This window comes from Styela clava, chromosome 1, assembly GCF_964204865.1.
Source record: "Styela clava chromosome 1, kaStyClav1.hap1.2, whole genome shotgun sequence".
NCBI classification, from domain to species: Eukaryota; Metazoa; Chordata; class Ascidiacea; order Stolidobranchia; family Styelidae; genus Styela; species Styela clava.
Window position 1 is genome coordinate 24549508 of NC_135250.1, and position 23383 is coordinate 24572890.

General features: G+C 35.0%; 1 protein-coding gene across 1 annotated transcript; it reads right to left on the reverse strand.

Annotated features, from left to right (window-relative positions):
- Positions 1-8002: 8002 nt before the first annotated feature.
- LOC120334867 (general transcription factor IIE subunit 1-like) lies at positions 8003-21582 on the reverse strand. The gene is made up of 12 exons (XM_039402382.2): positions 21431-21582; positions 21067-21157; positions 20419-20514; positions 19762-19836; positions 15090-15219; positions 14172-14254; positions 11965-12083; positions 11327-11480; positions 10147-10302; positions 9570-9646; positions 8974-9184; positions 8003-8502 (listed from the first exon to the last, which is right to left on the reverse strand). Exons 1-12 carry the CDS (start codon positions 21499-21501, stop codon positions 8467-8469), a joined length of 1299 nt encoding a protein of 432 aa, XP_039258316.2. The 5' UTR covers positions 21502-21582; the 3' UTR covers positions 8003-8466.
- Positions 21583-23383: the final 1801 nt, after the last annotated feature.

Sequence of the window (23383 nt, forward strand, 5' to 3'; positions counted from 1 at the left end):
TATTCACCTATAAAACGGCTAGAACAAACAATATATAGTTGAAATTATATACATGAATCGGTGCTTCCGAAGTATGCGAACCAAGATGGCGGACATCGGAACGTAACATGGGTACAGGTTAGGGTTAGGCGATAATTTTTTTTCCAATTTTCCTTATTTTAGTCCTATTATCAGTTCGAAGACTAGCCAAGAGCCTTCCGTAGTATTTATACCTAAAATTATGGCCTAACCCTAACCTAGTACACATATATATTACATTCCGATGTCCGCCATCTTGGTTCGAATACTTCGGGAGCCCCCATGAACCTTCAATAACATGTAGGCAGGTTCTTATTACGAAAATTTTATCTCTCCGTCGCTAATGAAAAACTTCATCAAACTTTTAATTTGATATTCTATATATATCTCTATATTACATACTCGTACATTGTGTCAATAAACATCAGCGCTTCTCGGTACATGAATCCAAAAATAAATTTATATATATATATATATATGTATATGTGTCGCACTGTATATTACGACTTTCGCGTTCGCGCAGAAATAAAACAATTTCTACCATGAGTAAATGTCCGCTTGTGCCTGATTAATGGAATAAGTTGGCACTTTTATATCATTATGAAACAAATATTGGATCGACTCAAGAAGTCATTTTATAAATCGATTTTTCAAATCGAGTTCATAAAGTGCAACTTTTCTCCTGAATGGACAATAAATTTTGTTCAGGTGAAAGCTCATCGTCAACTTCAGAATTAGTGATTTTAGAATTTTTGCATTAACTACTGTGGTAATAGCGGCTGTACTATATTTTGAGAAACAGTGCCAACTAAACCATTCGCAAAAGTGACATCGTACGACCACCGCTAAACTGTTTGAGTTTTGGCATTCCGAAATTTCTTGTTTCAGACGGCAACGTCAGATCAGCTACCCCGCTTTCAAGCTGACGACCAGCGTTCCCTCTAAGAAAATGTTACACTGAGCAAATGTTTGTTTTACTGGCAAGAATATTTTGACGCTGAGCAGAGTCCTAAATGATTTACAAAATTTGTGAAATATTAGCAGAATGCGAACAATATACACATTTACCTCAAAAAAAAATGATTGTAATGCGACACCGACCAGCGCTGTAGACTCGACTAAAATAGCCCTTCCCAGATGATTCCAGAGAAATTAAGGTACGTGAACGTAACATACACGTGTGTGACATCACAATTAACAGTGGCAATCACACGTCAAACATTGAACGGGCATTCTAGCTAGGCCACCGGTTCTCAACCCGTGGGCAATGGCCCACTACTGGGCCACACAAACATTTACAAGGGGGCCACAGATCTATTAAAAATTGCTAGAGTTGTTGATAAATTTAGTTAAATTTGATGGAAGTAGCAATGAATGATGATGCTGCTTTTGTTACAGGTGGCAATTTTCTCCTAAATATTATCAAAGTGAAAGTGTCTATTTTTGCAGAAAAAATTGATTATTTTTCTTTTAGTTTTTCCTTTGGGTGGAAAAGTTAATGGGCCACAGGATTTTTGTGCAACGAAAATGGGCCACGAAAGAAAAAAGAAAAAATATGACGAGCCACGCTTCGAAAACATAATGATGCAAGTGCGCGAGAATGAGATTTTCATACGCAAATCGCCCAGCGCACCTTAGAGGGAACTTTGCTGACGACTAGCGTCTTACGTATTAGATTTATTTGAAGAGTGTCATGTCAAATGTAGCCTACGTAGTAACATACATTAGTAAATATTACGTACATATATATATACGGCTATGAGCTAGGCATTAGTCTTAGTCTTTTTCAACACTATTTTTCTCTAGTCGCGATCGATTCACTGATAATGCAACGTTTTTTTGTTTTATTATATATATCTATCATTCTTCCAAATGAACCAACCGAGATATATGAAACTGCGCTCTTGTATAGCTTGGATAACTCTGACATCGAGGTAAGTCTATGGAGGCTTCATTCAAGGTATTGTTATATATCAGTGACTGATTTACCTGGCCTTTTTTGGACAAAGGGTACGACTTGGCCTTGCAAGCTTATTACAACTAATTATAGTGAGGCAAATTCTACATAAAACCATGCGGAAAATCGCAGCAGTTCCTTTATGCATATAACTCCAGAGATCATACCCACTGTGCAGTCGGCACATGTTTTCACCGGTATAATTGTCTACTAATTTTATTATATATTAAGTCTTCTAATAACTGTAAAACCTACTCATAACAGTAAATATAAAAAAATTGAATTTGATAACCCCACGTGGTCGTGCTGCTTCTTGCAACATATGCCAAAAAGCATTGTGTCTGTTATAAAATTTTTATTTCCGTTGGTGACTAGTAATGGGTTTCAAAATTTTTAGGACTGTGTTCTCTAACAACGGGTTCTGACATTTCAGAAAATGTATGTGTGTCACTATGTAAACTACAATACCATGAAACGCTTTACATGAATCTAATACATAACTTTCGATTTGCCGAATATAACGCTGGTCAACAGTTGAAATATATATATATGTGTTACATGTTCGCTGCGATCTTTCAGTATTATTATTATAAGTTATGGCGCTTTTAATTACCAGGATTATGCGTGCCAGACTGAAAATAATTTTCTAGACAAAACAGGTCCACATAAGTCGAACATACTAATGGAACATTCTACCCCGATCAATTGCAGTATAAAATAGCCTTAAAATAGTTACGGAATTTATGTAAAACACAAGCCACGTGGAGAAAAAAAAACTTAATTACAAAGGGAATAACTTTTGGGCCAGAGAGTAAATATTTAATTCGAAATGGAATATTTAAACTATGTGCATAATTTATCAAAGTATTTCTCTCATTAATATACTTTGAACAAAATAATGAAAAATATAACTTCTAAAACTGAAACCATTTCGCTATTTATCACGACTTTTCAAGAACGGGTTCGCGCGAACCCACGATTCCCACCACTGGACAACAGTAGTAATTGTTTTAGCATTCGGGAAAGAAATTAAAATATTCATAATTCATTTGCATCTCACTGCTTGGCGAATCAACGAATATATTTATCTTACTGTTATACTCAGCTATCCTATACCTGAATTGCTACACAAATCCGCTTCGAAACAATTTAATCATTACTTGCTATTGTCGTTCTGTGTCATGGGCGTCTTATCGCGGAGTCTAAACATCTAGTCCTCTTCAATACTGTTTGTAGAAGTCATGGAAACTCAACGTAAAGTAATCAATGCGGCACAAGTAGTCGCGCCTTCTCGACGATATCCTACGACCTACGTTATTCGTTAATTTCGTAGTTAATGATTTAACCAATTTCCAATAAATCGAAACAAGCGTTGTGGTTTGAAAGCAGACTATGTCATGTTGTCTATAAATCTTGATTTAGTAAATTAAAATAAATAAAAAAAAATTGTCACTGAGACGCACTTGATGGGCGTTGCTGGTTGAAGAAGTTTGTAACAGGACATTTTTCGTTGTTCGGGTCGATTCGAATTTCCAATACTTTCGCCTCAAGAGGTGACGTTAGTCTCAGTCGTACGAGAATCTCGTCTGGCCAGAATAGTTAACCATTTGATTGTACCAGATGCACGGATCAGGGCGGTGAAAGAAGTATAACGCCCTGCGGTTAATGATGTAATGGGAATCAATAGTCCGGCAGAATCGGGCCTTAACATTGTTTTGGGACATAAAGTTTTTTTTATTGTTTAGATATAATGTATATGACATATATAATGATACCCAGGTGGGTGTGGAGTATATAATGTTGAGCAATTTTTTTTAAGTGGATTTAAAGTATTCGGCCCAAGATGACGCACATCCTGAACCCTAACTTGGTAAACATACAATGTTCAGGTTGTGCGCCATCTTGGTACGAATACTTCAGGAGCGCCTTTTTGTTAAAAACAATTATTTCATAACTACATGGTTTAGTTTTGCATACATGGCAACATTGAATCTCCTTACAATGTCAGAAATTTAATTTTAGTAGAATAAATAGTAGTTTATTTCACTAATACAAGCCAAGATCCATCGACAGCATCTAGCCACTTTCTATTGCGCTCTTCAAACTACATTTGCGTTGCCGCGCGCATTTCGTTTTCCTAGTTTAAGCTTAGGGACTTGGGAAATATTTTATTAGTTGAATTGGATTGGAATATTTGACCTCGTCTTTCACTCAGAACAAGGCCATGTAAAACCATCCACTGGTATCTAAAGATGTGTAACGAGTTTTCTTTTGGAAGAACCGCAACCTTTCAGTGCTGCATTGACTTTGGCAAAATTAATATATTCTTGTGGAGATAGAAGGTATGCGTATGCGAAACCGAGATGTGCACCTGTTATGCCAACATAGTTGAGTCAAAGTTTTGAATACTAGTACATCACACACATCTTCCTGCGTGCTTCGGTTGTACGTAGTAACGCGCACATTTTTGCGCACATGTATCAAATTCCACTTGATTATTGAGCTATAGGTTTTTGACGAGCTTTTGTGTATGATTTCATTCCATAGAATTTGTATGCTGTTCTAAAGAATACTAGTTTCAGCTTTCTCATTCATTCAAACCTCGTGTTAAAAGTAAGTTTTGTAATATTGCGTGTTGGTTTCCAATATTCTTAAATCGGTGATGCCAGTAAATCTTAAATACAAAAAGATCAGTAACATCTGCAATAAAAACAGCAGTACCCTCTCAAATGACAGCTGGGGGATGGATACTCTTAGTATCTGCTCCATCGCGTGCCTCTTACAGTCTTACCAGTTTACATGAGTGTCAATTGGTATCTAAGCTCAGCCAGAGACAAAAAGTATCGGACTGCAGTTGGCGTGACGAAATGTTTTTAAATATATATTCTACAATAAGATTATTTGATTGTATACTACTGAAAGTTCCGCCTTATATGTCTTTTCCCATTGCACTATTCCTTTACTGATATTCGATAATATGAAGCTCACTGACATAGTTCTTAAAGTGTGTAGATGGGTATAATCTTTTCCACGCTGTTCAGGTGGGAATGCGCGAATATATATAAGAATTGCTAATATTGGTTTGCAATGCGATGAAATCCCATCTTGGCATTTCTGCCTCTCGCAATTGCTGCGTATACTTATCGGGGAAGTTCTGTGGCGTGGTTATCAAATGAAAAAAAAAAAAAAATGGGAGTATTTTTTCTACTTCTCTACTACTATCAAACCTTGACATTTTGTGAAAACTTTTTTCCATGCAACCTTTTTATAAAACATCCCCAACAACCACAATTAATTCTGTTATTAAACTTCCGAAACAAACACATCATCAACAGATGCATATATCACCAAGCAGATATTGCTGAATTGATCTTTATTTTACCATTTTTCATGTAATTCTTTTTGGTAAACCTATTATCTATCGTAAATACAGCACATTTGACAATGTTGTAGTGTGCCACTGCTTTTTTTGGCCTCACATATTTGATATTTGTAGTTAGAGCTCTTGGGGCTCTGTCAAACAAAGTTACATACAAAATATTAGTTGTAAATTGCAAAACATGATCATGTTGTTGGAATAACTTGGCATTTTACCACCCGTATATCATTCATTGTTGAGAATATTAATCATAAAATTTAAAAATCCGTTCTTGTGAAATTTTTGTTGTAGCTAAATTCCAGGGACAGCATGACAACAGGCAAGAGAAGCACGGTCGCCTCTTTTAGTTTATGACAGGGTTTCTTGAAAGGGGACCCCGTCCTCCTTGGAGGCCGCTGCTCGGTTATCTGGGAGCATGAACAAACAGATGGAAATGCGAATATACAATTACAATGTATTTTTATAGAAGAGAAGAAGCAAAAGTGTTGAGAGTCTTTGGTAGTTTGAAAAGCATTGGCATGGAACATAAGAATGAACTACATTCTTTCCCAGGGATATACTATGAAATGTAGCAATTTTCTCATGCTTGTTCTCGTGATATCATTATCTTTCACTGTGTCGTCGTGATCATCCCGCTGCCTAACAATTCTCGCTAACAAATAATTGACTGTTTTCCACTGGGTGTATATCCACTTGAACCACTGGCATTAGCAGGCTTGTATTGTTAATTGCAACAAAAACGGGTATTTTGAAATAGTACTCTTTATTTTACGCGCATGTTTCGACAGTATTTCCATATACTTAATATGGGTCGCGACCCAAACTGGGCTCAACAAATACCTAAAAGTGATTGATTTTATTTCCTAGTAAATTTGGTGCTTGCGTAGTTTGTGCACCAAGATTGCGCACAACCTGAACATAGTATTGTAACAGGTTATGGTTCAGGCTGTGCGTCATTATGATGCACAGGTTTGACGAAAAACACTAGTACAAATATCGAGCCGTAAAAAAAATTGCTCAAGGCTGCAAACTCCACACCCATGTACAAATGATGGGCAATGACCCCAAGATGAATAATCACAAATAAAAAAAACTTTATGTCTGAAATCAAACTTGGGCCAAAAAGGTCCCCTTATCTGCCGGACTACAATCCCAAGAGTTGCCCAGCGATCCTTTCGCCCGTAATCGTCACCGAACGTGATTCCAGCCTGTGATGGGTAAACAAGGGAGCGATGCAGATGTTTTAACGCCGATTCACCCACCGTTTAATAGACCAATTTTTATAATCACAATTAATACCAGTCATGTTTTTCTGAACCTTCAGAAGTATGTGGCCCAAGACGGCGCACAACCTGAAAATAGTATGTGCACCAGGTCAGGGTTCAGGTTGGGCGTCAATACTTCGGGAGCGCCGTTTTTCTTTGAAGATGCCCCTCGAGTCTCTCACCACTAGGGCGTAGCATTTCTTCGGCGGTGTGGCTCATCGTGCTAAGCGTTAGGAATACGCTTGTCGCCACACCTCTAATTACTCTGCGTGGGTTCGCAGGTTCGAATCCCATGCGGGATGGTTATGTGCGAGAGGATTGCTGGACTCCTCGCCGCCGTAGGGTGGTTCACGTAACCGCTGGTCGGTTACGGCTTCCTCCACCATCAAGTCCATGCTTCCGAAAAGCAAGTAACTAATCCCATACCCGACATGGAATGGTAGCCTGACGAGAGGCCGTGGTTCGCCATACGTATAAGCCGTCTTATCGGCTTTCCTCTCCCCCTGGATATATATATATATATGTAAATCCTACCTTATCCAATACTATATAGTTGAACTTCCTCGTCCAATTTCAGTCTAGACTAGGTCGCCTGTTTGTGAGACAAGGCCAAGCGCAACCAGCGAATAGAATCGGGAGAGCACAATGCAGTTAAAATGACTCAAAACAGAAATTATAGTATTTCATTGAAATGAAGAAACTGTTCAGAGATAATTTGCATGCAAAAAGCATGTACACCAGCACCATTACCCCGCCGACCATTCAGAATTTGTGTGTAGCAAAACTACAGACTACATCAGGGTGGTCCAAACCCAGGCCCGCGGGCCACATGCGGCCCGCCACATCACTATCTGTGGCCCGCGTCGCATTCGAAGAGGAATCAAAATATCGCATTTCGTGTTGTTTTGTCATAAAATTAACCAAAAAATCTTTTGACATATCGTTGCATCACTAATGTCACTGAATTGACTAGTGTTATGGCTTGCTGAGGCAACCAGCGAAGTTAAACGAGCAAGTTCTTGACACTATTGTGGCCCGCGAACAATGCAAAAGTAATTTTGTGTCCCGCTGAGCTGCCAATCTTAGACTACATCAACCGCCTGCCTTCCAAATCTAATTAGTCTTCTGCAATGGTAGTCATAAAGTACGTACATTCGCTGGCTTTGGAATAAATATTTCCTTTCTGGTTTGTCATGCACCAACCCATATACTGGAGGGATCAGAGTTCGGGTTAAGTATCTGGACGCAACAGCACTCTGGCAAATTTTCTAACCAACAACTACAAGTCGGCAAGTTACTAAACAAAACTGCAGTCTGCTTAAAGAATTTTCTCCGTTCTGGCTGACCCGCTCATAGATCTAATAAATGAAGTCTTTCAAAATCTTGAGGTTGGCTAATTTAGTAAACTGACTCGCATTTTTATTTTTGTAATAAACAAGCAACAATTTCCACACGTCAGTTTCACCAGACGACGAAATTCAAACAAATGCCAACATTTTAGTAATAAAACCAATAACGATGTATCAAAATATTACAGAAATGCATGAAATGGAATTTTGACTACAAGCGCAAAAATCAGCACACCTCGTTTTCACCATTCCTAAAAAATTCCAGATTTTGAATATCTTAAAGATATTTGAAATCTTTGAAAGTATATTTTCACATTGGCAGCTTTCCACTAAAGAATCCCTGACAAAATTCGCCAAAATAGCCTTCTTATTGAGAACCAGTAAACAGGCAGTAAGTATTCTTAATAATATGGCTCTGGATGGACATCCCTGCATGATCTTCTCATCCTGTTCCAAGTTGCTGCAGCCGACAGTCAGCATTAAATTCATTCTCTGTGCTCAGTCTTGCATGTCTTCGTACATCTGCTGTCCAATCTAAATAAATCAATATGTAAGGTCCCAAGCCTTAAACTAAAATTAGAAAGTTACTGATAGAAGTGTAGAAGCACCACAGACACCGAGGGAGAGTAGCATATCGAGAAAATTCTTGGAAAAAATTCAGCAGAGAACCTTCTTTTTTTTTAGCTCGGCGCAATAAAATTTATTCCACTCTTGAGGTACATAGAGTTCAAACACAAAATTTTTCTGGTATTTCCGTAGTGTGTGTACCCGGTTAGGATCAGGCCATAATTTTATTCAGATTTTCCTCATTTCAGTTGAATTACGAGTTCGGGGACTGTCTGTGCTAATCAAGTGAATATACCACCTGCCCATAAGCTTCCGATCCTTTACACAACTTGATGTAGATTAAATTGACGAAAAAAATTGTTACCTCCATATTGGTACACACACTTCTGGAGCGCCATTTTTTTCTTTAATAAAACATAAAATATTGCATACCCATACCTCAATATAAGCAGCTTTCTCAACAGAAGTCATGAGTTGAACAAGTTGTTGGCCTTTTTGAGCAACTTCGCTGTAGCTATATGGTTTCCCGGCAACCATTATTACAGGGTCATTGTCATCAACTTCTTCAAAATCGTCATCATCATCGTCCTCTTCATCGCCATGACGATTTCGAGCAGTATCTTCACCATCAGATTCGCTTGTGTCAGATCTGTATTTATCAGTGAATAGGTTTCAGTCAATTCGTTTTCAAATTGCTCACAGTTTGAAGTGATTCCGAGGCCAATTAAATAATTGTCATTCATTACACTGGGGCAAATGTACAGAGATAAGGAAATTTTAATATACCAACACTACCTCTCTGAACAAAGTTCTAGATAAGTAGCCAGCGAGCAAAGTTAGGAAATAAAAATAGCTGAATCTTTCCAGTTTGTAATATTCTACCCAGACAATAAGCCCCTGTTGAGGTGGTAGAAGTCTGGAGAGAACTTGATATCATCCTTGATATATAAGACGAAAAGCTTGGTGACGAGAAAGACAAATCGACACTTCTACAATAAACTCTATAACTCTGTAAAATAAAACAAAACACTTACTTTCCACCATCATTGTATCTTCCAGACGATGACTGACCGTGTGTTGTATTATTTCTTCTTTCTTGCATCATAAGCATCTTGAAATACAATCGATAGATTTTCTTAGAAAATGATACACTCTCGCATTCAGTATTCAGCCTAACTAATTTGCTAAACAATGAGAATGGTAATAACCTGTGAACTCAATTTTTAATATTTTAAATAGAGCTGAGGATTCTTGTGTCAGAGTAAGAGTCGTGTTTAGGTAAATCGTATTTACGAACGCTCCAAAGCACAAGTCCCAGTGTCAGGAATCAAATCAAATTTTTTTATTTAAACTCAAAACAACAAAGTCGGATAAGCGTTTTTATCAGTCTATTAAAGAAGCCTTTCATAAGCCATAGTTTTTGTTAGAAAAATTCGATTTCCTTGGGAGTCTGAAGTTCAGTCAAAAAGTTTTTTCAGCCCAAGCCCGAATTAGCGGTACATATAATGGTAACCCAACGAAATGATCATGCAATCTTTTTACATTCGATAAAATTCTATCCAAGTGGAAATATATGGAAACAGACAATAATTATTGTCTTAAAAAACTTACAGCCAGAACTTCATCGTTTTCATTAGTATTGTTTCCACGAGTTGGAGATTTTAATCGATCTTGAACACTCGATGTCCCTCCTGATATTGACGATATTGCCGCTGATGTTGCATCAACATTTTTATTAATTGTGCTTTCTTGGATCCAGATAGGTACCTGCAGAAAGATGAGACAAAAAGAAGATTGTTTCAATATCTGGGAGCCAAAGAACAATTGAGTATACAATTGACATTGGGATAGAGAATACAAAACTCTTATTTTCAGTTGTCAGAATACTTGGAAAACATACACCAGGAACGTACAAGAAACAAAACTATGTACAGACAAGCAAAAAGACAAAGTCAGTATTTATGCAACTCGCAAGTCAAGACAAGAGTAAATTTTCAAATAAAATTAGGATATTTTCATTATCAAATCAAAATTTTTGCCAGAGTCGGAGCTGCTTTGGGGGTCAATAGCGGAAGTTCTTGGGTTCATTTTACAAATGCCTTGTGGTTCACTGGCCCTAATAAAAAGAGGTTTTGGGAGCATATTATGTCAAAGTTTCTTTTTATATCCTTTACTGTAGTTTTGAAAAGACTACCACAAGTTATAATAACTCAAATATCCAAAACCTTGCTCTACCAGCATGAAAAATAATGTAAAAACAATAAAATGGGTAAATGCTGAACTAGATTGATAGCAGCCTTTTATATAACATATAACACTTTTAATATCTGTTGGTACTTTTTGGGAGTATTGTTCAGATCAGTGAGAAACAATCTATCAAACAAATAACACAGAATTTGATCATCCGCCTATAACTTTAACTTCAATTGTGTATAAGTGGGAGAAATAGGATCCCAATCTTACCGAATAGGGTCGCATGGTTAACTAAAATATTTTAGCTATAAGATAAGTTCGCAAAAAATCAACCTTAAATTTATCTCACTTAATGAAATTAATCATCAAATTGAAAACACCAATAAAAATAACAAATATTCACACTCTGAACAATGCTATACACAAGCAACACTTAAAGCCCAGAAACATATTGAAAAAAACTGAAATATTTCAGGTTTAGCTACCGGTTCAAGTTATCCTGACTAATAATATTTTATGATTTGGATGAGTTAGAAAAACAGGGTAGATGTTCATTTATTCCAAATGGGGACACTGAAATAAAAGTTAAACAATTTACCTCTTTAGCTTGTGTAGTGTCTTCTTTAGGATTATCACCAATATCAATAATAACATCTTGATGATAATCCAATCCTCCACTTTTAACATCAGTCCAATGACCAGATCCACTTTTATCAGCGTTCCCTCGCTGTCGAGCTTGGGATGGTTTTGCACTGTGAAGAGAAAAGAAAAGGAGTGAATAGCAAGTTCGTAAATTTCCATTTTCATGTATGTGTATCAATATGGAGGTAACTAATTTTGTTAGCCTACTTTAAATCTAGTTGTGTAAAGGGACTGAAACCTATGGGCAGGGGGTATATTCACTTGGCTAACACAGACAGTCTCAAACTTGTAGAACTAAAATAAGGAAAATCGGAATGAAATTATAGTCTAATTAACCAGAACCTGGCAACTCACATAAAACATACGATTTCATCATTCAGTGGATAAAAAGTGCAGTTTTAAATTGTAGCAGCCCAGGCATATTCAAGACCAATTAAGTCAATAAATATATAGAAATTAAACAGTAAGTTCAAATTATAACATATATTAAGAAAACACCAACTAGAATTTCATGCACCTCGCATAAATATTAAAATCATCTTTCATTTGAAAATAATTCTGTACACAATCAAAATAATCAAGTAGTCAACATACTTGGGATGAAGGTGAGGTATAATTGTAGGTTCTGGTTCCAACACTTCTATCGATAAATTAACATTTTCTGTTTCTCGAAGTAATTTATAAATTGGTTCCATCTGTTCATTGAATTTAGCCTGAAAAAAAGTTTAGAGTGCTGTGAGGCAGAAGTACACAATATGAAGGATTTTTAGATTTATCCGGGAGTAGAGAACAGTCTATAGCAGTGGTTCCCAAACTTTTTTGACCATCGCCCCCCTAAAGTAGTTTATACAACTTCATCGCCCCCCTGTACTACAAAAAAAGTAAAGTCAGAAACGAATATATTACACACCAAATAAGAAGACAAATCATAGTTTATAGTGTTTTTTAATGAGATAGATGAGCTTGGTGTTCTTCAGCGAGTTTTTTATTATATCTAAAATTACCCCGTTTACTGATGGAAAGGTGATTTCGTTGTTTTAATAGCAATAGTAGCACGGCTGAAAACCCCCTTTTTACCATATAATAGGTCGGGAATGAAAGAATCCAGGGTTCTACCTCCTCAAAAACCGCCGTGTACTCTTGCCTTATAGCATTTCACTTCCTAAATTGCGCTATTGAACCCCTGCACTCAGCATCAACTTTTCTGCGTGTTTCCATTTGTCTAATTATAAGTAAATTGTAGGCTCGTCAAACGAGTGGCTGTTCACTAAATTGTTAGGATATAGTATAATTCAGTATAAACGTGTCTCACGATAAATTCTGTTACGTAAAGAAATGTAATTTACTCCTCGAGCGTAGATTATAAATAAAAAAATTTCATCGTCAAAACCGCCGTTTGGATATTTCCCCGAGCATAGACTTCCTTGTTTACTTCGTGACATTGGCCAATCAGCAAGATGCAAAAAACGTAACAATGCCCCCCTTCCCATCCGCTCAGACACTCTCACTCAGACAGATTTTCAGGCGTGGTCGTGAACACTACCTCATTTTCGCGTTTTTGAATTATATTCGTTAGTTTTTAGTTGTTTTTCGGAAATTTGAATATAAATCAAATATGTCAATGATTACTTTGTCTTTCTATGAGTTTCAGTTCAAATACAGCAATCAAAAATTAGTGTAGAAATAGCTGTGATAAACTAGGCTAAAATTCTTTATCGGTACTTTTAAAAAACAGATTGTTAAATGGTGTGTATCAGAATGATAGTTTGAAACAAATACTCCATTTTACAAGCAACAACTCGCGAAACCACTCTTGAAATAAGCACCGAAAATTTTAAAATAGTAAAGTATGGGAAGAATTTTCCGCGGTCAAAGGTCGGAGAAAGGTCCATTCGGTGAATCGTCCCGGGCCAGATTTTTTTATTCCGGCCATATTTTGCCGACCACTGGGATACGCAAACTACCTTGCCTTACTGCGAAGACGAGACCAGAAATCCTTTCGCGTGTGATAATCGCCCACGTGATTCAAGCCTGCGCATGCACACAACACAGAGTACAGAATTAAGTGCGCCGAACATAAAACAGGTTTCGCAAAATCGCCCCCCTATCGCCCCCTTAGACTTTTTCGCCCCCCTCTGTATCGTTTTCGCCCACTGGGGGGTGATATCGCCCACTTTGGGAATCACTGGTCTATAGTTCAATCACAGGGAAAACCACAACCTACAAATCGGATACTAGTCTATGTCATGTATGAGAATAGTTACATAAAAAATAGTTATTTCAGATGCATGGACTTTACAGTAGAGGAAACACTCAGCAGTTCAATAACACATAATTATGCCCGCCAAGAATTGAAGCTGCGAACCCATAATAATGGGTGATTACCGGAGCGGTAAAAAGCGTGTTCCTATCGCTTCGCACATTTATCAAGCAGCAAGGCGAGTTTACAAGATGATTTGTTAACAAAAAAAGAAGATAATTTCAAATTTGATGATTGGAGCATGCCAAGTGCTAAAATTGTTCTTGCCACCACTGCATTACTTCGCAGAATTAAAACCAACAGGGGATAATTATATGTGCAAGCATAGCTTAGGTCCCAAATACACTAATAGTTTTTCTTCATCATATAATATATACAAGCATCTGCCTAGATCACCCTACTTAACAGTGGCTGCACAACCGGATCATTGCTTGAAACGAACACTTTAATCACCTCACAAAAACATTTAGGATATTTATTTAAGACTAAGAGATTCTAAATCTACAAAAACCAATTAAATAATTTCAAACTCAAATCCAACCTGTAATGTTCTTGAATCTTGTGCTGCCTCTGCTGAAACATCTTCTTCTACTTCAGATTTACAATAAGTACAATTTAACGTCCCTAATTGGATAAAATAAACCATGTATAAGTATTTATAGTATATATTGAAAAAAATAAAGTATGAAACTGGAAACTTGACAAATCCAAACTTGAACCAACTACGATGCCACCCTAACTGAGCTAACATGTTTTAATTTATAAGCACATTTAATAATCAATGCGAGATGTTTTGGGTACTCCCGTAGTGTGTGTACCAGGTTAGGGTCAGGCCATAATTTTAATCCGTTTTTCTTTATTTTAGGGATATTACGAGTTCGTGGACTGCCTGTGTTAGCCAGGTGAATATACTCCCTGCCCATTGGTTTCAGTCCCTTTATACAACTTAATGTAAAATAAGCGAACAAAATTAGTTACTAAAAAATATTGGTACACACTACACACACTTCTAGAACTCCTGGTTTTGTGCTATCAAATGATCCTAACATGACTGAACACGCATATCATCAGTTGTATTTCACAATCAGTGACATATGTAACACTTCGTTGATGGGGTGCATTTCAAAATTGAAAAGTTGTGACTTGTAAGTGGTAAGGTCATATTTTTTGCATAAACCACTAAACAATCTAATGTGATGTCATATTGAATTACCATTGAACAAATTATTACACCATATAATAATTCCCCGTTCAAATTATGCATGAACTTACGAAACTGAAACAATAATCAAGCATAATTGGTAACAGGTGATTCAAAAACAAGTTTAAGAGCTAAAATGATAATTGTCATGAAAATGTGATGTCATTATAAGTTTCTAGTCACGAGGGGAGCCTGGCCCACCTGCCTCGCTTCTCAGTATACTAGCGTACACAACACTAAGTTCGTTTAAGTACTTACCTAGAAATGGGTCGATGAGAAGTTTAATATCGAGATCAGAATAAGTGTTTTGACAAGTTGGACATCGAAATGATGAACGATTTGTTGAATCTCGTTCTTGTGTCTCAATTTTCTTATGAATGTGATGAAGCTAGAAAAAGCATTAGATTATTACCCTACCATACATAAAGCGAGTCAAGTCGAGTCAATCACTTGAAGTATAACTGGTGATTAGTTGAGTACGATGTCTGTGTCATTTGAGTATTTGATAAATGGTGACCAGGGTCCAACCAGAGTCGAGTTAATGAATCGAGACCCTCCCCCCCCCCCCCGAGTGGTGAAACAAGCTACGTCCGATTGACTTTCTTCTTCTTTCATTAACATGTATGCTTTCAGCATACAAATGACAGCTTACCTACATCCTTACTAAGAACAGGAGAACAAAAACAACTATTCCAAATTAAAATATTCAGTCTTTTTTTTTTTTTTTTTTTTCATATGATTTTAATAATAGACGCTAGAATAGACTTGAAAAAAGCCAAAAAAACGCCAAAAAGCCAAACGGAAATTCTGACGCCAAACGCGTTTGAAAAAAGCCAAAAATGGCAAATTTGGCGTTAAAAAAGCCAATATGGCAACCCTTTTTTATTTTTTTTTATTTTTTTTATTTATAAAAACAGTCAATATTATCAATACTAGTCAATCTTAAAAATGTACTATCAAAAGCTATGACATTACCGACTTTTCTAACAAGTTTTCAATTCTTCCATCCTCCAAAAAGCTATTTTTCATATTTGATGCCATATTTTTCAGCATCCCTCTAATTTTACATTTAAAACTTATTCTCATAACTGATTGGAAATTATCCAAATCTTCAAATATTATATGATTCCTGAATTCCCAAATAGCTGCCTTTCCACATGCAACTATCATAATAACTGACAGGTCACATGTATTTTGTGCAATAATGGTATCAATATTATTTTCACTAAAATGCAACTCGCACCAATCCCAAAATACTTTAACATAATAGCATTCAAAAAATAAATGATTACAGTCTTCAATGATATTAATATTGCACAACACACAGTGACCATCATCATATTCTGTCCAATGCCTTGTTCTATTTCCAGTAGGTAATGCCATATGAATTATTTTCCAACATAAAACTTGTACAATTTTAGATATTCCATGAACCCAAATGTTATTCCAATCAATATCAAATTCCAGTCCATAATATTCCTTAATTGATAAACCTTTTTGTTTTGTCACTTCCATTATCTTTTTACTTATAATTTGATTATACATATATTTCGTGGTTGGAAGTTTTTCAAATGAATATATTGAACTGGAATCTGTTTGAACATTACTTTGACTATTCAACACATTAGCCCATCCTGATGGTATGGCTTTTAAAATTTGTACAGAATCTTTTACTACTTTCCTATAACAATCAAGTTTTTTTTTTCACGCATACTACTCCATTTGTTTATGCCCCAAATTTTGATTGCTATTTCAAGACAGTCATATTGGAACAGATGGCCAAATGTTAAAATGTTTCCTCTTATCCAATTAGTTATAAATTCTGGTTGATTCAACCATGTTAAGGCTGGATTCCACCATATGTATTGATCATATATTTGTTGTTTAGTGGTAATTTGTTTCGTTTTTACATCAAGTTCCTTGAATATGTTGACCGAATTTATATAAAACTTAGGAATGTTATTATTCCTTAAAATTTTCAAAGAGAGATGTAGTATTTCTAAATTTGTCACTGTTATTTTAGGATGGTATCTATTTATAAATTGTTTCGCTCTCTTTGCCCAAGGAGCCTCATCACTTTTTAATAATTTCCAAATCCATCTAACTTGTTGACTTTTAATCTGACTACACAGATCCATGGCCTTCAGACCTCCTTCAACTTTCCTTGCACAGCAGACTCTCCTCTCTACCGTGGGTTGTTTGTTGTTCCATACAAAATCCCATACTAGGGTCTCAATTGTTTTAATGATATCATTTGGAATTGTTATTACAGCTGCAAGATACCACAATTTAGATAATAATAGACTTTTAGTAATCAGTATTCTCCCTTGCATGCTCATAGTTCGAGCTTTCCATATATTCACTACTCTTTTGATTTTTTCTATAATTGGATTCCAGTTTTGTTGCGTCGTGTCATTGTTGCCGATCCAGACACCAAGGACACATAAACTATCCCTTTTTAATGCTATACCTTGAAACTGTGTTTCATTTATCTTAAGACAATCTCCACATAACAATATTTGAGATTTTTCCTTATTTATCCTGGTACCTACAGCTATTTCAAATTTTTCGACTATTTTCAATGCCTCTCCAACTGATTTTAAATCTCTAACTGTTAATGTTGCATCATCCGCAAACCCTTTGTATTTTTCTTCATTCCCTGAAATGTTCTTAAAACCTATTATGTTGCTATTTACTCTAATATTAGTTGCAAAAACCTCCGCAACCATAGTGTATAAAAATGGGGACAGAGGACAGCCTTGTTTTAATCCACGTGTCATTTCAAAACTCTCTCCTACATATCCATTTGTTAATATTTTTGCTTTTGTATTAGTATATAAAATTCTTATATAATTGATAAAATTTGGACCTAAATTAAACTTCTTCATAACTTTAAAAAGGAATTCTCTATCAACAGTATCATAGGCTTTGGCCCAGTCTATTGAAAACACTACTAATTCTTTTCCAAATCTGTTAGCATAAAATATGTCGTCTCTAATACATGAGATGTTTTCATGTATAGAACGACCCTGAATAAAACCAGTCTGGTCACAGTGAATTATTTTTGGAAGTAAGTTTCTAATTCTGTTAGCTAAAATTTTTGCCAAAAGCTTATAATCAAAGTTTAACAGCGATATAGGTCGCCAATTATTCAGGTCATTTTTATTTCCTTTTTTATACAATAGGGTGATAATAGCTGTTTTCATTGACTCTGACATATGTCCTGATATTACTATTTTGTCAAAAACAATTTTCAATATACTTCCAAATATTTTCCAGAATTTCGCATAAAAATTTTTTGTAATACCATCTGAGCCCGGCGCTTTGTTTAATTTCATACCTTTGAATGCGTTTTCTAATTCTTCAAATTTAATTGGTTGTTCTATGTCCTCCTTATCTAATCTATCAACTTCTTTATTTAATTTCAAAATCAAATCATCTTGGGAATTTTCATCTAGATTTGGTGTTTTTGAGTATAATTTTTGGTAAAAAGATTGTTGTACTTTTTGTATGTTTCTCAAACCTCTAACAATCTCTCCACTTTCGTTTTTAATTTCTTGTATCAATTTCAATTTCCCTCGATACTTCTCCAAATTGAAGAAATACTTTGATGAGATTTCTCCCGATTCTGCCCACTGTATGCGTGCCCTTATAGCGTTTCCTTTTACTTGATTCGTTTGAAAATCTTTCAAATTTTGTTTTGCCTGCATTAACTTGTGACTTTTTTCTATATCGTATTGATCTTCCTCATATTTGAACAATGCTTCTTCATAAGTTTTTATTAATTGTTTTTCTATATTCCTATTTTCCTTAGCTAACTTTTCTCCGCTATATATAGACCACTCCTTAATTTTTCTTTTACAATTTTCCCAAAATTTAAGAACATCAATTTCATGTCCTTCATTTAATTGCTTTAGCCATTTCTTTAATATAACTTCTACCCCTGTGACAAATAAATCATAATTTAATAAGTTGCTATTAAATTTCCAATAACCTTTCCCACGTTTGATATTCTCGCCTATATCTGTCCACATAAAGACAGGTAAGTGATCCGATAATGCTGCTGCAATTATTTCAACTTTTTCTACATTGACAGTATATAATCGCGAAAGATACCATCTGTCTATTCTGCTTTTGGATTGTTTTTGCCCGTTTCTGGTTGCTGGGCGATGAAATGAAAATTGTAAAAGGGATGAGTGCCTTTCACGCCAAATATCAATCAAATCCAATTTAGTAACAATATTTTGGAGCATTTTTTCACTTTTGGAATTATTATTTCTTCTACATTTGACGGAATCCCTATCCCTATCTTCCAAAATACAATTAAAATCACCACCACATATAAAATTGCATGTGTATGCATAATTTGAAGCTTTCAGGGTTTCTAGTTTTTCATATATAAGTTTGAACAACTTGACCCTTTGAGAATCAAGGTTTGGAGCATAAACGTTCACTACTATTGTTAAAAAACTATCGTATTCAAATGAACATATAATATATTGGCCATTTTCATCTATATCTATATTGCCTAAAGATATATCTAAATTTGAAGAAATCAAGATCAAGATCCCTACCCCATTGCAGGTATTGGAATATTCAGTCCATAAACATTGACTACCCCACTCTTTTGACCATGATTCATTTTCAATTTTACCAGAACAGTGAGTCTCTTGCAGAAACACTATATTAGCTCCCCGTTTTTTCAAAAAAGTAAATATCGCCTCCCTTTTCGTCAAATCCCTTAGTCTTAGTACTTCAGTCTTAGTACCAACACATATTTAACATTATATTAAAAAAAATTTTCAACGAAAAGACCAGAAAGAAACAATTCACTTGCTAAAAATTACATAATGATACTTTTGCTAGTCTGAAATAACATGTATAATAACACATAAAGTAATCTAAAATAAATGAAATTGAGAATATTTACCTTATATTTAATAATGTTGCAAATGCTTCTATAATTTATATAATAATAATTGTGACGAAGTACATTCCCATCTGGCTGTAAAACAAAGATTTACAAAAATAATTTTATGTTTACACAACAGTTAGATGATTAACTCGATTTGTATTGCACAATGGCCTAGTGTTGGGTTCTCAAACATCCCCGGATGCGGCTGCATAAATTATAATAAAATAAGTGTAATTATTTAATCCTTTTTAGTGGAATGCAACCATTTTTTGCATTCGTTCATTGACCCCTGACCAAGGCTGAAGCATTGGAATGAATGAACTATGCCTGCATCACAGGTTCAAGATCTCAGTGTAATCCCGTACCCAACACCTCACATTGGGTGTATTAAATTGGGTAGGCGGGTTGTCAAATGACTGCCAAAAATATATCCTGCCTATGGTTTGTGAATTTCATTTTGATTTTGTGTTAATTCGGACTATTTTAAGTATGCGATATCACCCCTTCAGGTTTTTCCCCCATAAGAAGCAATATTGCGCACGTTGTTAAGCACTGCTCTACGCGATATATTCTAAGCAAATGATTTTTAAGTTACCTACTATGGAAAGGTATATAATCTCACTATATCACACTTTAACCTATAATAACAAGATTGCTATTTATCATCTTTACTTGAGTTTCAACGCAAAGTCTTGCTTTCAAAATTTTATCATTCTTCAGAAAAACCAACATTGCTCGTAGTTGTTTCTTGTCCATTTTCAAAAGTTCCTGAAAGAAAAATAATCACTTTTCAAACACAGTATACAAATTTTGATGACCCCGATAGCTTAATCTAAAATCTAAAAAAAAAATTTCTAATTGTAAAATTCAGAGTTGTCAGTAAAAAGCCCAAAAAAACTTTGTTCACCGACACAAATATCACATTAATGGAATATATAACGATTTATGCACTACTTAGTATATTTTGACCAATCAAGTGTGCAACTAATGAAAATCCGAAAAATTTATCAATAAGGACAAAAGGATTAGCCTATATATGAGAGTGCCAAATTGAGTTGCCATAAAAACAATCTTTTTTTCTATTGATGAATGCTGATGGCTCAACTTTCGATGAATCATCATTATTGTTCAGAATACCTTCACAAATACACTGACGGGTCGAAAGTGGCAAGTTTGAACCCACTCCCCCCCTCTTCCGTAAGAGTAAAAAAAAAACTGGACCTCATGAAATTAGAAAGTCTCTAGTCCTTACATCTATATTCTTTCTATATAGGATTAATTAAAAACAAAAGTATGTAACTCGTAAAAAACATGACCAACTTGGATGTCATCTTCCTTCACACATGCGTTTCGAACAAGTACGTCGATAACTAGGCCGTGTTCAAGTCCATAGAATCCTCTTGCAACATATCTGAAGACAAAATATATAAGATCATGAAGCTGAAGGTATAGCTCTGAGAAATAAATAATGTGTCCCACTTTTCCACACTTGAAAATAGTTTGAATTCCATGAGTCTAGATGTAGACTAACACAAATGTAACATTTTTACATTCGTGTTAGTGTACAGCAAGACTCCAGAGCAGCTTTGCATTATGAATCCACTTACGCAAAGGTATAGCGTAAGAAAAAGTAGATATTCTTGTGTAACGCAACTGATAATTGAAAAAGTTAAGTAATATTAACCTGATAAGTCTCTGCAAAGCATCGGGTACTTCTCGTAAAACTTCAGATTCATTTTCTAATGTGTTGGACATTTTACTTAAAATCAGACTTCAAGAAAAGAATTCTAATTTGGAATATAAATATTATCCTATATTACATAGTGTGAGCACCCCCTGAAAAGCAAAAAGTAAAAATATTAAAATTTTGCTGGTTGTGTGACATCAAATAAGATGGAAATTCACATTCATTCTGAAGGAGAGAAAACATACAACATTGCACATTAAATATTACCAGTTACCAGTCAGAATTACCACCAGAGCACTGTGATGGAAAAAATGATAACATGTGAAAAAGTGGCTCTTCATTTGAAGCCTTGTTTAATGCAAACACACAAATAATCTCAAAACACAACCCAAGTAAAACCATAACCGGTGGACTATGCCAGAACAATGAAGAAAATTTTTCAACTCCCAGCTATCGTGAACAATTGTCCACATCCTTGTTTAAAAATAAGATAAAATGTTATTATTAGAAAACAGTCCCAATTTATATTTGCTACTCTTCTTGAAAACAACAAAAAGATACAAATAACATTGGGCGTTCACAATTAAATGTACAAAGTGTGAGTGGTATCAAAATTGATTCAATATCAAAAAATTTGTACATTATAATAGTGGTGATCGTTTTCAGTAAATATTATAACCTGTGTTTTAGAAATGTAACCATTTTTATATAAAAACAAGAAGGAATTTTGAAATGGAATTTAGCGCTTAAATCAACGATGCAAAAAGTGGGTGCGACGCAGGTTTTAGGTCATTTTTATGTGACCCGAGTTGAGAATTATGATAATAGAGTACTCTTCAGAAATCAAAAAACAATGACATTCAACAGAAATTTTTACTTCGCTTGATTGATATTGAGTTATTTTTTCCACATATTCGATTCAACCATGGATGCAAAAAGTGGGTGCGATATAAGGTGTGTACCGAGCCACAGGATTTTGATAACAGAGTTCTCTTTAGAAATCAGAAGTCCATAACAATCAACAAAAACGTTTTTATTGCTTGACTGATATCGAGGAGGTTTTCTCACATATATTCTATGCACCTAATATAGAACTCTCAATCTAAAATTGATTTGAAGTATAGCATGCATGAAAGTATTTTAGAAAGCAGTCCTAGGATTGCAAAATATTTTAGTTGAAATTACTAGATTTTGAGTACTACTGATGAAAAATACTACCGGTATGTAAAGCAATGGAGATAAATTATACTTGCAGAATATACCATGATTCCAAATGTTTAATTGTACATAGAGGAAAGGATAATTACCGATTTGTCACAAAAACAATATAGCACAAAAGATATTATTTCAAAAAGCAGGATTAGGGTTGTAAAAAAATTTAGGTGAAATTTAGAGATTTTGAGTATGACTGATGAAAAATATGATGTAAAGCAATGAATATAAGAGTTATACAAATATAGTTAACTGTGATCCAAACCCATGACAAGGATTAAGAGAATGAGATGAAAATATCTAAACTCCTACAATGTTTTTCGACTGTATTTAAATAATTACCTGAAAAATACGGGATTGATTCAGTAATAAATTTTAGTGGCAAAATACCAAGTGATGGAAATTAATTTCCTTAACATGTACATCAGAGTTAGAGTAGATTCAAATCATAATATATTCAATTTTTTATAATATCTTCCATATAGTTTTGACCGTTCCTATAAGAAAAATTTTATAAACCTCAGGCAAATGTCATAAGCTTTTGTGTCAACGTAAATGATTCAGCATATAATTTTTTTTAATATATTTATACGCAGAATTACTGAATCTTGAAAATGTCAATTCTTGGAATCAGTGACTTTCTTTTGGGTGATCTGCTTACTGAACATAACATGAAACCATGGTGGGAAAAAATCAGAGGATATTTTTATGCAGGCAGTGTGGCAACCACCCTTTTTA

What these genes read in the sequence shown, in the direction of transcription:
- LOC120334867 (XM_039402382.2), bottom strand. Translation starts at nt 21,501, where the DNA reads ATGTCCAACACATTAGAAAATGAATCTGAAGTTTTACGAGAAGTACCC. An exon ending in GACTTTGCGTTGAAACTCAA is followed by an intron (nt 19,837 to 20,418) that starts GTAAAGATGATA and finishes TTTGTTTTACAG; the next exon opens with CCAGATGGGAATGTACTTCG. An exon ending in AAGATTCAAGAACATTACAG is followed by an intron (nt 12,084 to 14,171) that starts GTTGGATTTGAG and finishes ACTTTTTTTCAG; the next exon opens with GCTAAATTCAATGAACAGAT.